Source organism: Osmerus mordax, chromosome 19 (assembly GCF_038355195.1).
Source record: "Osmerus mordax isolate fOsmMor3 chromosome 19, fOsmMor3.pri, whole genome shotgun sequence".
NCBI lineage: Eukaryota > Metazoa > Chordata > Actinopteri > Osmeriformes > Osmeridae > Osmerus > Osmerus mordax.
Genome location: NC_090068.1, coordinates 10,747,809 through 10,762,033, shown reverse-complemented (window position 1 = coordinate 10,762,033; position 14,225 = coordinate 10,747,809). Strand labels below are relative to the sequence as shown.

The window sequence follows — 14,225 nt, the reverse complement described above, 5'->3', positions numbered from 1 at the left end:
CTCATCAACTGTGCAGGGTTGTGTGCTCATGGTTCAGAGTTGTACCTGATGATGGTCATTTCTGACAGGGTGTCCATCTGTGTGACCCAGAAGCTCATCTACTGTAAGAAGCTTTCTCTGATTAAATTATAACTTCACTTTCTCTAAACGTCAGACCTTTTAGTCTTTTAAGTCTTCATAGCGCTTAAAATATTTCCCAAGCTGGGTAAATCCAGAGGTAAAAGAAATGCTTCTGTAGTTGGAGAGGTGTGGGTAGTGGGTACCCTCCTGTATTGTCTGTCACTTTGGATGGAAGCTGCTACATGAGTACATAGTAGTAAATCACATTACAAACGTAGAATGTATCTTTACCCTTCATTTTACAGTGACTGTGAATTATCTTCAGAGCTCAGCTAATAAACATAATGCATTGCTTTCACAGGGTTCCGTCACATAGCTTCTGTAAGGCCACCACTTCCTGCTACAGGCATGTTTTCAGGTGGAGGAGAGAGGGTGGAGAAGAAAGGGGCAGGGGAGAGAGACTGGAAGAGAGAGGGTGGAGGAGAGAGGGCAGGGGAGAGAGACTGGAAGAGAGAGGGTGGAGGAGAGAGGGCAGGGGAGAGAGACTGGAAGAGAGAGGGTGGAGGAGAGAGGGCAGGGGAGAGAGACTGGAAGAGAGAGGGTGGAGGAGAGAGGGCAGGGGAGAGAGACTGGAAGAGAGAGGGTGGAGGAGAGAGGGCAGGGGAGAGAGACTGGAAGAGAGAGGGTGGAGGAGAGAGGGTTTGGAGGTGGAGGCAGCCAGGTCTGCTGGGAGGTGGAAAGAGGGATGCTGGAGGAGAGGTGCTTCCTGGCCTGTTTATCCAGGAGGTTGGCGAGGAGAAGGTGGAGGAGAGAGGGTGGAGGAGAGAGGGTTAGGAGGTGGAGGTTGCATGGCCTCTTGGTCCGAGAGCTAGAAAGGTGCTGGTGGGTCACTGAGCTGGATTAAGGGTCCGGTCACATGTTAGCTGTTTTCAACCCATCTAAATAGGATACGGAGCTCAAAGCCCAGCAGGTACGGTAATCACACTGGGAGAGACATGTCTATGAGCTACAGTGTCTGTGGTTCAGTGTGCTGTTGTTCCACATACACACACACTGGTGTTCTGCTATCTTCATTTGCACATACACATACTTCACTTTCAAACATCCCAGTATATACCATGTGAGCCTTTTTAAATTCAAACTGTGTTATGTAATGTACATATTTGTTACTAAAATATGTTCATAAGTAAGAGTTGTTACTGTACTGATAAATTGCATGTCAAGATTTTCCAGAGCACGGTAATGGGAGACTCTCCTGTTTCACTTCCTCCACCCTTGCTCTGTGAAATCCCTGTCTCTATTTCTCTCTCTTAATCTCTGTCTGTCTCTCCATGCCTGCCGTCTCTCTCTCTCTTTCTCTCGTTCTCTCTTTCTCTCTCTCTCTCTCTCTCTCTCTCTCTCTCTCTCTCTCTCTCTCTCTCTCTCTCTCTCTCTCTCTCTCTCTCCTCTCTCTCTCTCCTCTCTCTCTCTCTCTCTTGATCATTTAACTCCATAGATCAAATGTGTTAATCAATCACTTCCCCCTCTCCCCCTTACCCCTTTCCCCCCCACCCCCCTGACCTGGTTTTGTGAAGATCTCAATCCTTGTTTCTGTGTCATGTTCTCAGACATCCAGATAATCCTGCTGGTTCTTCTGATCTGCTCGCGTCATTCCTATGACTGCCAGTCAAAGCTGCTATTCCAGTTTTGTTCATGTAGGTAAGTGGACCAGCCACTTGAAGCCTACAGGTAGGTTCAAACAGCACACATCCAAACACACATGTAGCCCAACGACACCATGAAACAACTATAATAAGAATAACATGTTTAAAAGATGTTTGCACGTGGCCGGGCTCACATTATTCATGTTGTTCAGCCTTTAGCTATGCCAGATGAACTGCTTATACCCTGCAAGTGTCAGTATAACGATGCCCCTGCACCCGCTTTGTTAGATCAAGAATGGGAACTGATTGTTGTAAATGCATGATGCGATGCATGTCAATGATGGGAGGGAGAGGGAGAAATAAAGAGAGAGAAGAGTTTGGTCTCAGTTTCCAAAGACCTCTTCGCCAGTAATCATCCTAGTAACAGATTTACACTAATAGCCCCTGACAGGTCGTTTTCCCTCATACCACAGAAGCATAATCCCTGTGAGCTAATGAACAATCAAGTAGGATTTTAAATGCAGAGTAAGTTCCAGACCTGATCCTCCCACCTTTTCAACACACCACGTCCCCTGCCCTGCAGAGTAGCCAGCAGAACCAGCCCTGCATGGACGTCTCCCTCAGACACACATCAGAGATGATAAGTTGATACGTTTATCCTACAGTCGACAAATACCACATGGAGAGGATGCTGAGGAGTCCAAGAAGCAGCCAATAAGGACATCTGACTCCGTATTGGATTTTAACAAAGCGTTGTGTTCTCTTTCTTCGGTCGTCTGTCTTTCTCCCTGGGACAAGGAGACTGAGGTAGGTTGGAGCTCTGTGTGCTGTGTTACACCTCTTTCTGCTTTGAACTTCAAGTTTCATCCAACTTCTATATCCTGCATGTTTCTGATTTACACTGCAAGATGGATTGTGTATTAATTACTGTTCATTACAAGTTCACTTTAACTCTGACTTCAATTAGATGTTTAAAACGTAGTCTGCTGTTTGGGATCGTATGTCAGTAGCAGCAAAGCAAAGCCCTAAGGTGTCATCATTTGGTAATTGGATTTGGGAGATTGAGGACAGCGAAGCATGCATCCTAAGGTATCACTTTCAATACTTGTATCATGTCCAGAGATAAGGATTAGGTCTTTATGAGAGCTTCAGACACCAGTGATCCTAATGGGTTTGGTTATATCTGAGAAATTGTGTTCAATTTCTATGACCTGATGTACTGTGCACATTCGGTTGGTAAATGGTAAACCCACAAATAAAAATACAAAATATCACAGATGATACCCCACATGTGATACGAGCATAGGTGGTGACTTGCTTTGTTATAGATCTGTTATTGAGACTGCTCTTTCTTGTGTGTGTGTATGCTTGCATGTGCATGTGTGTATGGGTATGTGTGTGTGTGTGTGTGTGTTTGTGTGTATGTATGTATGTATGTATATGTGTGTGTATGTGTGTATGTATGTGTGTGGGTGTGTATGTGTGTGTATGTGTGTGTGCACCAGGAGGAGGCCCAACCATGGACATCGGAGGTCTGGAGACGGTGGTGGCCAACTCGGCCTACGTGTCGGCGCGCGGCAGCGTGGACGGAGCCGCCGCCGCCACCATGCGGGACAAGAAGATGCGCGCGCGCCTCAACCTCCCTCACATCAAGAAGTGCGAGCACATGACAACCACTGTGGACGCAGTCTTCGACAGCATGTGTGTGAACCAGCCCATTGGCAAGCGCCTCTTCCAGCAGTATCTGGAGAGCGAGGCGGCCCACAAGAACCCGGGAGATCTGTGGAAGGACATGGAGGAATACAACATCGCCCAGGAGAAGGACCGGGTCCAGAAGGCCCAGAAGATTGTCAACAAGTACTACGACTCGGCCTCCAAGACCTTCTGTCAGTTCCTGGAGGAGAAGGCCATCACACGCGTCAAGGAGGACCACAAGAACGTCCGCGGAGACCTCTTCAAGGAGAGCGAGCAGCAGCTTCTGAAGCATCTGGAGAGCGCGGCGCTCGCGGGCTTCAAGGGCAGCATGTACTTCCTGCGCTACGTGCAGTTCAAGTGGCTGGAGAGCCAGGCTGTCGACGAGGAGTGGTTCATGGACTTCCGGGTGCTGGGGAAGGGAGGGTTCGGAGAGGTGCACGCCTGCCAGATGAGGGCCACAGGCAAGATGTACGCCAACAAAAAGCTCAACAAGAAGAGGCTGAAGAAACGAAAAGGCTACGAGGTAACCGCTCTGGCCTACTTTAGGACACACATGTTACCTCACCCCTGACGTCATCCCGGTACTGTAATTACATTAAAACACAAGTGGACACTGGCAGGGAAGAGGAAAGGCAGAAATGTGAGACAAGATTATGTAGGCTGTGTGAGTGCAGAGATTAAGTTCACATCTTATCAGGGCCAGAATGGCTCAAAGTAAAGAGGCTTGAGGATCTGGGAGAGACCCTGCAAAGCAGCTCAGAGCCCAACACAGGGAGGGTGACCAAGCGCTAGACCCCTGTTTGTCAAAGCATTAGAGGGTAATGAAGATTAACCTATTGCTAAAACTGGGCTGACTGTGTCCTGGATACACTATTACTGCAGTGTGTTACAATGTCCCTTAAGGTGCAATACTGCATGATGGATTGCAACGGAGGATAATGCAGCTGTTGGTTATCAATACAGCTGAAGTCATTTAACATACGCTTTTATTATAAGATTCAAACACTGTCCCTTTTGAGCTAGGATGTCAGGGAGCCATCTCCCTTAATGCTGAGTCCTAGTGTATTCTCCAATACTTTCTACATGCACTCTTTCTACATGGCTTTGCATGATATGACTCAAATGTCCATTTAAGTGACTTCTCTTGCCGCCCTCTCTTCCAGGGAGCGATTGTGGAGAAACGCATCCTGGCCAAGGTGCACAGCCGCTTCATCGTGTCGCTGGCGTACGCCTTCCAGACCAAGCTGGACCTGTGTCTCGTTATGACCATCATGAACGGAGGAGACCTCAGGTGCAGCTTCCTGAACGACACCCAATCGCAACGCCTTCGTTCAGCAGTGGTTTTTGATCCAAAGAGACTCACAGGAGGAGGATTGAACCTGCAACCTCTCGATCTGTAGTCAAATGCTTTGTCACTCTGATACAAACACAAGCACACAGGCACAAGGAGACACACACAAACACAGTCACAGACACACACACAACACAAGCACACACACAGCCATACAAACACACACACAGCCACAAAAACACACACACATAGCCACACACACAGCCACAAAAACACACACACACAGCCACACACACAGCCACACAAACACACATTGCCACACACAAACACACACAGGTAGGCGTCTGTGCAGCTCTGCATGGGTAATGATCTCTAGTCGACAGTGTGGGAACATCGAGAGCTCCTGCTGATCTGTGTAATCAGCCTAAGTCAGCTCCCCCCGCCAGCCAGCTCACAGACGCCGAGCTGCACACGGCGTGACGGCATCACCTGACCTGCTCCTTCACAATCCCACCCTGTGTGAAAGAGTTAAATTGGTTCAACTCACTCCACGGTATAAATAATGTCCCAACTGCAAGAAGGTGTCCGCAGGCGTCGCTGCCTAGAGTGGTGTTTATGTTCCGAGTCAATAAACTGTCTGTGCTTTCGACAAACAACCCAGCCGTCTCTCCCTCCCCTCCGTCTGACTCCCTGTCCGTTACTTGGCTCTAGGTTCCACATGTACAACGTGGATGAGAAGAACCCAGGTTTCAACGAGCCCAGAGCCTGTTTCTACACGGCGCAGATCATCTGTGGGCTGGAGCACCTGCACCAGCATCGCATCGTCTACCGGGACCTGAAGCCCGAGAACGTGCTCCTGGATGATGGAGGTTCGTCTGAGAGAGGCCCCCAGAACGGGCCTAGTCGTAGGACCCATGCTTCGTACGTCTAGACTGATATACGTAGCCCCATCATCCCTATGTCCATACTGAGTATTTTTTTGAAACGTTGCATGTGGTAAGTTGAGGTTTGTGAAACACCTTGGAAGGAAAGGAGATTCAAATGAGCACCCTGATCCCGACTGTGAGAGCCATGCACACACACAGTGTCTTGTGATGTATAACCTAGACCCCCCCCCCCCTCCCCCCTCACCCCCTCCCACCAGGTCACGTCCGTCTGTCAGACCTGGGTCTCGCCGTGGAACTGCCCCCAGGGAAGGACACCACCAACGGCTACGCAGGCACCCCAGGTACGAGAGGAGGGAAACCCTCGAGTCTTCACTGACCTTCTGCACGGCGGAGCGCTGCAGGTTCTCTCAGCCGGGGGGTCTCATGCGTGTCTTGGTCTCGTTCAGGTTTCATGGCTCCGGAGTTGCTTCAGAAGAAGGACTATGACTACAGCGTGGACTACTTCACGCTGGGGGTCACCCTATATGAGATGGTGGCTGCCAAGGGCCCTTTCAGATTGAGAGGAGAGCAGGTAAGTTACGTTGTTCTGGGAGTTTGCAGGTGTAAACTGTTGCTTGACCTGGAATAGCAGGTACAATACAGGTAGTTAGAGGGCCAAAACAGGTAGTTATCGTTGATGAGTGACATTTGAATGGTTTCGTTTGACTCAGGTTGAGAACACAGAGGTGACTCGGCGTATCCTGAACGACCCTGTGTCGTACCCAGATAACTTTGGGAAGGAGTGCATGGCCATGTGTGAAGGGCTGATGGAGAAGGATCCAGCCAAGCGCCTCGGCTTCAAGAACAACGATTGTGCCGACTTGAAGAACCATTCATTCTTCAAAGAGCTCAACTGGGGACGCCTGGAAGCGGGTTAGGGATTCCAGCACACTCACACAGACACATAAACTCCAACTAAAAACTCACTCCCAGATCGTTTATGAACTTTTTGATGATATTCTTGGTGTCGTCCTGTTGTATCTAAAACGGAGGGAGTCAGGTGGCTAAGCGGTTAGGGAATCGGGCTAGTAATCAGAAGGTTTCTAGTTCGATTCCTGGCCATGCCAAATGATGGTGTGTCCTTGGGCAAGGCACTTTGCCCTACTTCACCTTACTTGCCTGGAGCGTCTGCTAAATTACTAAATGTAAATGTAATATGGCTCTCTGTCCCTCCCAGGCATGATTACGCCCCCGTTCATCCCAGACCCCAAGGCAGTCTACGCCAAAGACATCAGCGACGTGGGAGCCTTCAGCACCATCAAAGGCGTCGTCATCGACAACAAGGACACGGAGTTCTACGGCGAATTTGCGTCCGGTAACGTCCCCATCCCATGGCAGGAAGAGATGATCGAAACGGGGGTGTTTGGGGAGCTCAACGTCTGGGCGGAGAAAGGCAAGCTGCCCAACGACCTGGACCCTAACTTTATCCCTGTGGAGTCCAAGGGGGGCGCGTGCGTCCTGCTCTGAGCCCGGTTAGCTTGGTGCTGCAGACTGTCAAGAATACCGTATCGATTGTGAATATAACTGTGTAAAGTACGTAAATGGAGTGTAACATAGATTAAAAAATATTGCAAAAAGGGATTTTTAAATAGTTTTTAAAAGTAACTGTCTGCCCCTACCAGACCCCCACCAAATAATTCATGCAATAAATACAGAGTTCACTGATTTCCCATTCTTCACTTAAGATTAACTATGAGCTGTTTTCATACGTAATGAGAAATGGAATTGTAATGTATGATTACACAATGTATACTCTATAGATATATTTATAGGCCTGTAGGCTATACTGTACATATGGTGTGAAATATTTAGTTTGTATCATCACATTTTGTCGTTTATGTAATGTGTCAGAAAAAATCAATAAAAGATACTGGATACTGTTTTACTTCACAACATGTCTTTGTATGAAACCCAACTGTAAGGCATCTACTTGCAGGAATGAAGCTAACATTAGCTACTGCTATGGAGCTATTGTCACCTATCTACAGCTATGGAGCTAACATTTGTCTCTACTATGGAGCTAACTTTATCTATCCATACCTATGGAGCTAACACTATCGACAACTTTGTAGCTATTCACGTACACATTTCTTATTTGATAGTGAATCTCTGTACACAAAACACAAAACTGTTACTCTATGGACTTCCCCTTGAACAGACTGGTGTGTAAAAACCACAGCAAATGCAGAAGTGGTCTAATGAGACTGTACATTTTATACAGTCCGTCTTTGTGTCAGAAAATCCCTCAGCTTGGCAGGTATGTAAAAATTTTCATCTTCATCCACTCAGACTATTGAGTTACTCTACTCAAGCTGTTGTGTTCTCCCTGAATAATTTTTGTTGCAAATCAGGTATGTTGTCTTTCTCTGTGCCGTTCTCTCTGAAGGTGATGTGAAGCCTTAGTCTCTCTACCCAACTATCTCTTTTGATTCTCCGTTCTCAAACTCTTTGGATTCTCTATGCTCTTTTGAATCTTTGACTTTGACATTTGTTTCGTCATTACCATCTAGTGGAGCATCTCTGATCTCCCCTAATCTATGGACATGGAGAAATTGCAACGACGCCCACGGATTCCCCCTAAACCCAATCTCAAAGACTTGACTGTAAAAAGGCCAAACCAAAGGCTGTCAGTGGAAAGTAACAAGGGCAGCAGGACCCAGGAGAGGAAGGAGAAGTTTACCATTGTCCATCACAGCACCCAGAAAACTGAGCTTGTTTATGGGTCGCTTGTAGAAGCAGGCCAGCCTCTCACCGAAGCTACGATACCTCTGACGTCCAGAGCACAGCGAGGACCGACCTCTATACCCCAGTCCCACTGCATGGCCCAGCGGAACAAGTCCAGCCAACACCAGGGCATGCGTACACCTACCCAGCAAACAGGGAACAGATCAGGTTGGATATTTACATGACCAAACTTACTTAACTAGTGAACTTGAAGTAAATAAATATGGCCAGATGTGTAATGAAAAAAAAAAAAAGCGCTGCTCTTGAAAATGTACGGTGAATATGTTTGAAATGTGACAAAGTACAACATACATTTATCATCCACTTTCAGCACCAGATGGACGTGAAGAGAATGTGTCGGTTGGTGCGGCTGCGGATGAAAACGAAAGCCCAGCTGCGCCCTCAAGTGGTCAACTTGCAACACAGCAAACCTGCATTTGTCAGACGAACAGACCCGGGATGAAGTTGGTCTGGGTGCCGATATGGGACCTGAATGAGTATGTGGATGAGTACGTGGTTGCTGGCAATGGGAAAGGGAGAGGAGAGCAGGCGGAGGAGGGAGAGGAAGATTCGAAGCAGAAGCCCAACGTAGCGTCTCCTCCAGTCGAGATACTCAGGCCCCAACACAACATCTCTCCGGTGAAAAAGGAGTCAATGTATGATTTCCTGACGGACGCCCCCAACTATCTCACACTCCTCGACACGCCTCCAGGTTCCTCCTCTGAAAACGCTGGGCCTCGCGGATCACCTTACAAACGCACGCCAACGGCATCTTCTGCTGCCCAGACCTGCAGCTCTGAACAAAGTACAAAAAGGAACATCCCTCTACCCCCCCGCCCTCCCACCCCCCACCATCGCCCTCCCACCCCCCACCATCGCTCTCCCACCCCCCACCATCGCTCTCCCACCCCCCACCATCACTCTCCCACCCCCCAGCATCGCCCTCCCACCCCCCTGCATCCCCGTCCCTTTCCACCTGCTCCTGTGCCCAGTCTGCGCCCTCTGCCCCTCCTGCCCTCTGCCTCCAGCCCTGCCCCCACCTACCCTCAGCCACTGAACCCCCCCGCCTCTTTCTATGATGACTTGGATGGAGAAGACCAACCAGACACAGAGGAAGGAGAGGAGTGAGTCTTGTTAGATGAGAAAGCTCCAGTGTGTTTTTGTCACGACACGTGATACCCACCATGTTTTAACGCCTCATTCTGAGCATTGTGATGTTTGTTTCCACAGAGCCACGGTCCTTTCAGGTGGTCCCAGGAGGATCTCCTCAGACTGGGAGTCCCAGAGGGAGAATGGTACAAGACGACTTGCCTTTATCATAGTAATGTGTTCATTTAGCAGATGCTTCTATAAAAGCAAAGCACAGGAGGGGGATTTGAACCTATGACCAACTGATCTTGTGTCCGTCAGTGCCACTGTACCAGGACTACCAGGCAGAGGCCATCAAGGAGGCGCTGCGTGTCCAGAAAGTGTGTGAGGGAGGCGGGGTGAAGGCGGGGCTGCGGGGGGATGTGAGGAAGAGCTGGGCCCTGGGGTCCGACGGCCTGGCTGAGCCCAGGAAGGGCCCAGGGGATGTCACTCTATGGCGGGACCTGCCCGTGGTCCGACACAGCGGCCTGCTGGAGAGTCTACCCTACCAGGAGCTGCAGAGGCAGGAGGTGAAGACGATCATGGAGCAGATAGAAGTTGTCACTGTTTCAAGACATAATGATAAATTATACACAATTACATTTTGTTAGTTTAAAATGTGATAGTTTTTATCTAAAGCGACATGCAAATAGTAGATGTAGAAAGTACAGGATCAGAAGTGCCAGGGATGTGATTTATAGTTTTTATTGTGACACCTAGTCTGATGTGGTCTACTTCCTGTCTGTCGGCCACTTCCTGTCTGTCAGAGCATGTTTGAGGTGCTCACCTCAGAGGCGTCCTACCTGCGCTCCCTCAGAGTGCTCATGGATCATTTCCTGATGTCTCGCGACCTGGAGGAGACGCTTGTCGTCCACGACAAGAGGATCCTCTTCTCCAACGTCCTGGACGTGTGCGAGGTCAGCGAGAGGTACGTGTGAGCATCAGACAGAATGAATCTGAATCTGAATCTGAATTCCGAGACATTTGAATCTTGATACTAGGTTCTTGAATGATCTGCTGGAGAGAGTGGATGAAGGCATCAGGATAAGTGATGTGTGTGACATCATCTACAAACACGCCGAGCACAACTTTAACGTCTACATTGATTACATCCGTGACCAAGACTACCAGGAGAAGGCCTACAGCTCCCTTATGTGAGTCACAGTCACTGAAGACCCCCCTCTCTGTAATACATTAAACATTATTAAATTTAGAGCATTATCATGCAAGGTGATTAAAACAAAAGTTTTTTCCCCCACCAACACCGGTTAGTATACCTATAAGTCCAACGGATGCTGTGTCTGCTCTCTGGTAACCCCCCACCCCTTTGCTGTGCAGAGAGAGCAACAAGGCGTTTGCTGTGGTGATGGCGAGGCTAGAGGCGTCTCCTCTGTGTCGCCGGCTGCCTTTCCCCTCCTTCCTCCTGCTGCCTCTACAGAGGATCACCCGCATCAAGATCCTGGTCCAGGTGAGCGGCTGACCCAGACGCTGTGTACGCTGCAGACCATTCCTAAGTACAACGGTACTTAGGAATGGTTTGCTGGACCCCATGTTAGTTTCCTCAAGGATCACAATGACTCTTGCTTAGAGTCTTGCTGCTCTTGTTGGTTAGTGGTAACTAATTTAAATTGTTGTACTCGCTGTGAAATATTTTTTACTGTTGCTTGCTATTCTACAGATACACTTGCACTTATAGCGATTCATGTTGTTTAATTGTAACTTGTTTAACTACATGCTCTTATGGTTCTTCCCTTTGGCACTTATTTTGGTTGTTCACAATGTGTGCTTCATGTTTTGGCCACCCGCAATGTCTTTGGGGCTATCTTGTTGTTATTATCAGTTACTTATGCACTTTGTAAAGCTCTCTCTTGGAAGTCGCTTTGGATTTTTTTTTTTTAAGCGTCCGCTAAATGAATAAATGTAAATGTTAAGGGGGAAGAAGGAGAGCTCTGGTGTTTAGCTGCTCTTTCAGCCACAACGTGCCTGTGTCAGCTGCTAGCGCCATGTGAACCAAGTCGTGTCTGTGGTTTCCAGAACATCCTGAAGAGGACTCAGGAGGGCAGCAGAGAGGAACACAGCGCCACGCTGGCCCTGACCACCGTCTCCGAGGTAACCAGGTCTCACACGAGCAGGCTTACATTTGGACATTTTAGTCATTTAGCTGACACTTCTTTTTCCAAAGTGAATCAACACGATGGAAGATCAAGAAGTGATAGTTCTGACAGTATCAGAGTCAAAGAATGGTTTGTATTTATTCTTCACATAGCAAAGCAACCACATCTCAGTTACCAGGAACAGAACAACAACATCTTGATGACAGAAGCTTGCAAATTACTGTACGATGAACAACAAATAATACTACAGTGCAATGACAACATCTTCGTTCAGGAAGTCCAATTTGACCCCTAATTCAAAAATGTTTTCAGCTCATCAAGAAATCCAACAAGCTGGTGGGTCAAATGAAGCAGATGGAGGAGCTCATTCAGATCACCAACCAGCTGGAGTTTCACGGGCTCAAGGTGCGCCGTCACAGCGTACTGACCTCGAGAGCAGTGAGGATGAGGAACATGGACGATAGAGCGATGAGTCACCAACCCCTGTCCTGTGTCCCCGTCAGGCCCTCCCCCTCATCTCCAAGACCCGCTGGCTGGAGAAACGAGGAGAGCTGCAGGAGCTGACCAAGAGTGCGTCCCTCTTCAGCTTCGGACTCAAGCTCACCCCCTTGTACCTCTTCCTCTTCAACGATCTTCTCCTCGTAACGCAGAAGAAGAGGTGAGCTTTGAGGAAACTTCTTTGCGAAATGTCTCGTTCACCTCCCACCTCTCCATCTCTCTCCCTCCATCTGTTTCTCTCCCACCTTTCCTCCAATTCACCGACATCGCTTCTCCACCTGTCCCCTATTTCTCCATATCACCCCTCTCCTTTTACCCACCTCCCTCCTCCACCTCCTCTCCAGCCCAGAGCGCTACGTAGTGATAGACCACGCCCATCGCGCCTTGGTGCAGGTGAAGGCAGTGGACACAGGTGACCTGGGGTCCCGGTACGAGCATTCCTTCTCTCTGCTGCTGCTGGAGAACCACCGAGGTCAGGCCAGCGAACGCCTACTGAAGGCTCCCTCAGGGTGAGCACATACAGCCCTAATAGTTAGCCTACTTCAGAGTCAATATACATCTTCTCCTCATCTCTCTCTAACCCATCTCCAAGATGATACTGTAGCTGGCTCGAACAGAAGGCAGGTTGGATGTTGTGTGTGAGGGTCTGTCCGTCTGTTGTAGGTCAGACCTGCATAGGTGGATTGGAGCATTCCCCTCCATGAGTGAACCCAGCAGAGAAGAGGTGGTGTACGAGGACTGGGGTAGGTAGTCTGTCACGTGGACGCACTGACTGGTGTCTTTACAGGATACTGTGATATTTATGTTTGAACTTGAAGACTCCCAGAGACATGGCTGTGTTCTCTCCTGTCCTGTGTGTTTGAATGAAGGTAATGACAAAGAAACATTTCCATCCTGGATGGACAATAAAGTTCTGTTCTGTTTCAGACTGTCCACAGGTTCAGTGTGTGGAAGTATACAGAGCCCAGCAACGTGATGAACTGTCCCTGGAGCCAACAGACATCATCAATGTGTTGCGGAAGACCCATGAAGGTAGGTTAGATTTTTTTTTAAGTATATAAATTGAAAAACAGGACTGCTCTAGGCAAGAAAATACTTATCTTCTATAACATCCTTCATATCCATTAACATCCATGTCTCCTCGCCCACCAAGGTTGGTACGAGGGACTCCGTCTCCTGGACAACGAGAAAGGCTGGTTTCCTTCCAGGGTTGTCGTGGAGATAACAAACGAACATGTGAGGAGACGGAATCTTCGGGAACAGTTCCGGATCACTCAGGCAACGGCTGCCATTGGAACAGAAAGCTGAGGCACATACTGGACCTCACTGAGGCACATAGGCCTACTGGACCTCACTGAGGCACATACTGGACCTCACTGAGGCACATACTGGACCTCACTGTCAGCTATCAACAGACTCCTCTCACAGCACAGTTTCCAAATCACTAGGAACTGTTGTTATATATTCACATGTATCCAACATGATCATCCAACCTCAATTACATTTTATTTTTCTCACTAGCCTATGTTCAAAGTAAACAGCTACATGTAGCCATTTCTTTCTTTTTTTTATCCATCCATAAATTGTAAATAAATAAATCATTAATTTAGGCAAGTTGGTGTTTTATTGTACTGAAATTTTGTGTCAGGTGAAAAAGATGCTGGCCTCTGGGCCAGCACGGTACTCTGCAGCAGGGGGGCCCTGCTCAGCTCCCAGGGGCGCACACACGCCCCCTGGAGGACAGGAGGACTTCCAACTGCAGGAAACCCAAAACAGTCAAGCATGTCAAAGCATTGAGAATAGTTCATCATAGAATACTATTGATGTCTATGACTGCTTTATATGATGTGTAAAAGCTGAAATGAAGGATACCTGTTTCAGTTATCACCTATTAGTTGGAAATATTTGCCTTTTTGTTCCCCTGAAAAAGGAGATTTTTGATTAGAGAGTGCTATCCCTGTTAGTTGTGTGTGTGTGTGTGTGTGTGTGTGTGTGTGTGTGTGTGAGAGACTCTCACCCCAGGGTCTCCAGGCCTCACCTCTGATGGAGAGGTGATGCTGAATTCTGAAGGGCTGGAGGCTCTACCCCTGTTGCGGGGAGGGAAAAGCCGGGAGCGAGAGGCTCTACTGGGGGCCCAGGGGGAGAC

The 14,225-nt window shown here is 48.5% G+C and overlaps 2 protein-coding genes across 2 annotated transcripts; both read left to right on the top strand.

Moving 5' to 3' along the window:
* Positions 1–3,222: 3,222 nt before the first annotated feature.
* On the top strand, positions 3,223–7,082 carry grk1b (G protein-coupled receptor kinase 1 b). Its single transcript, XM_067257047.1, has 7 exons — positions 3,223–3,921; positions 4,562–4,689; positions 5,401–5,558; positions 5,834–5,917; positions 6,023–6,147; positions 6,287–6,488; positions 6,793–7,082. Exons 1-7 carry the CDS (start codon positions 3,223–3,225, stop codon positions 7,080–7,082), a joined length of 1,686 nt encoding a protein of 561 aa, XP_067113148.1.
* A 1,716-nt stretch (positions 7,083–8,798) lies between these two features.
* On the top strand, positions 8,799–13,406 carry arhgef15a (Rho guanine nucleotide exchange factor (GEF) 15). The gene is made up of 13 exons (XM_067257735.1): positions 8,799–9,463; positions 9,570–9,634; positions 9,750–9,997; positions 10,235–10,395; positions 10,469–10,621; positions 10,806–10,935; positions 11,502–11,576; positions 11,894–11,986; positions 12,085–12,239; positions 12,424–12,588; positions 12,743–12,822; positions 13,007–13,111; positions 13,233–13,406. Exons 1-13 carry the CDS (start codon positions 8,799–8,801, stop codon positions 13,385–13,387), a joined length of 2,250 nt encoding a protein of 749 aa, XP_067113836.1. The 3' UTR covers positions 13,388–13,406.
* The last annotated feature ends 819 nt before the right edge of the window (positions 13,407–14,225 follow it).

Excerpts from the sequence above, each read along its gene's own strand:
- grk1b (XM_067257047.1), top strand. The coding sequence starts at position 3,223 with ATGGACATCGGAGGTCTGGAGACGGTGGTGGCCAACTCGGCCTACGTG. Across the intron at positions 4,690-5,400 it reads ATGAACGGAGGAGACCTCAG|GTTCCACATGTACAACGTGG; the intron begins GTGCAGCTTCCT and ends ACTTGGCTCTAG. Across the intron at positions 6,148-6,286 it reads TCAGATTGAGAGGAGAGCAG|GTTGAGAACACAGAGGTGAC; the intron begins GTAAGTTACGTT and ends CGTTTGACTCAG.
- arhgef15a (XM_067257735.1), top strand. The coding sequence starts at position 8,799 with ATGAAGTTGGTCTGGGTGCCGATATGGGACCTGAATGAGTATGTGGAT. Across the intron at positions 9,464-9,569 it reads GACACAGAGGAAGGAGAGGA|AGCCACGGTCCTTTCAGGTG; the intron begins GTGAGTCTTGTT and ends TTGTTTCCACAG. Across the intron at positions 12,589-12,742 it reads CTACTGAAGGCTCCCTCAGG|GTCAGACCTGCATAGGTGGA; the intron begins GTGAGCACATAC and ends CGTCTGTTGTAG.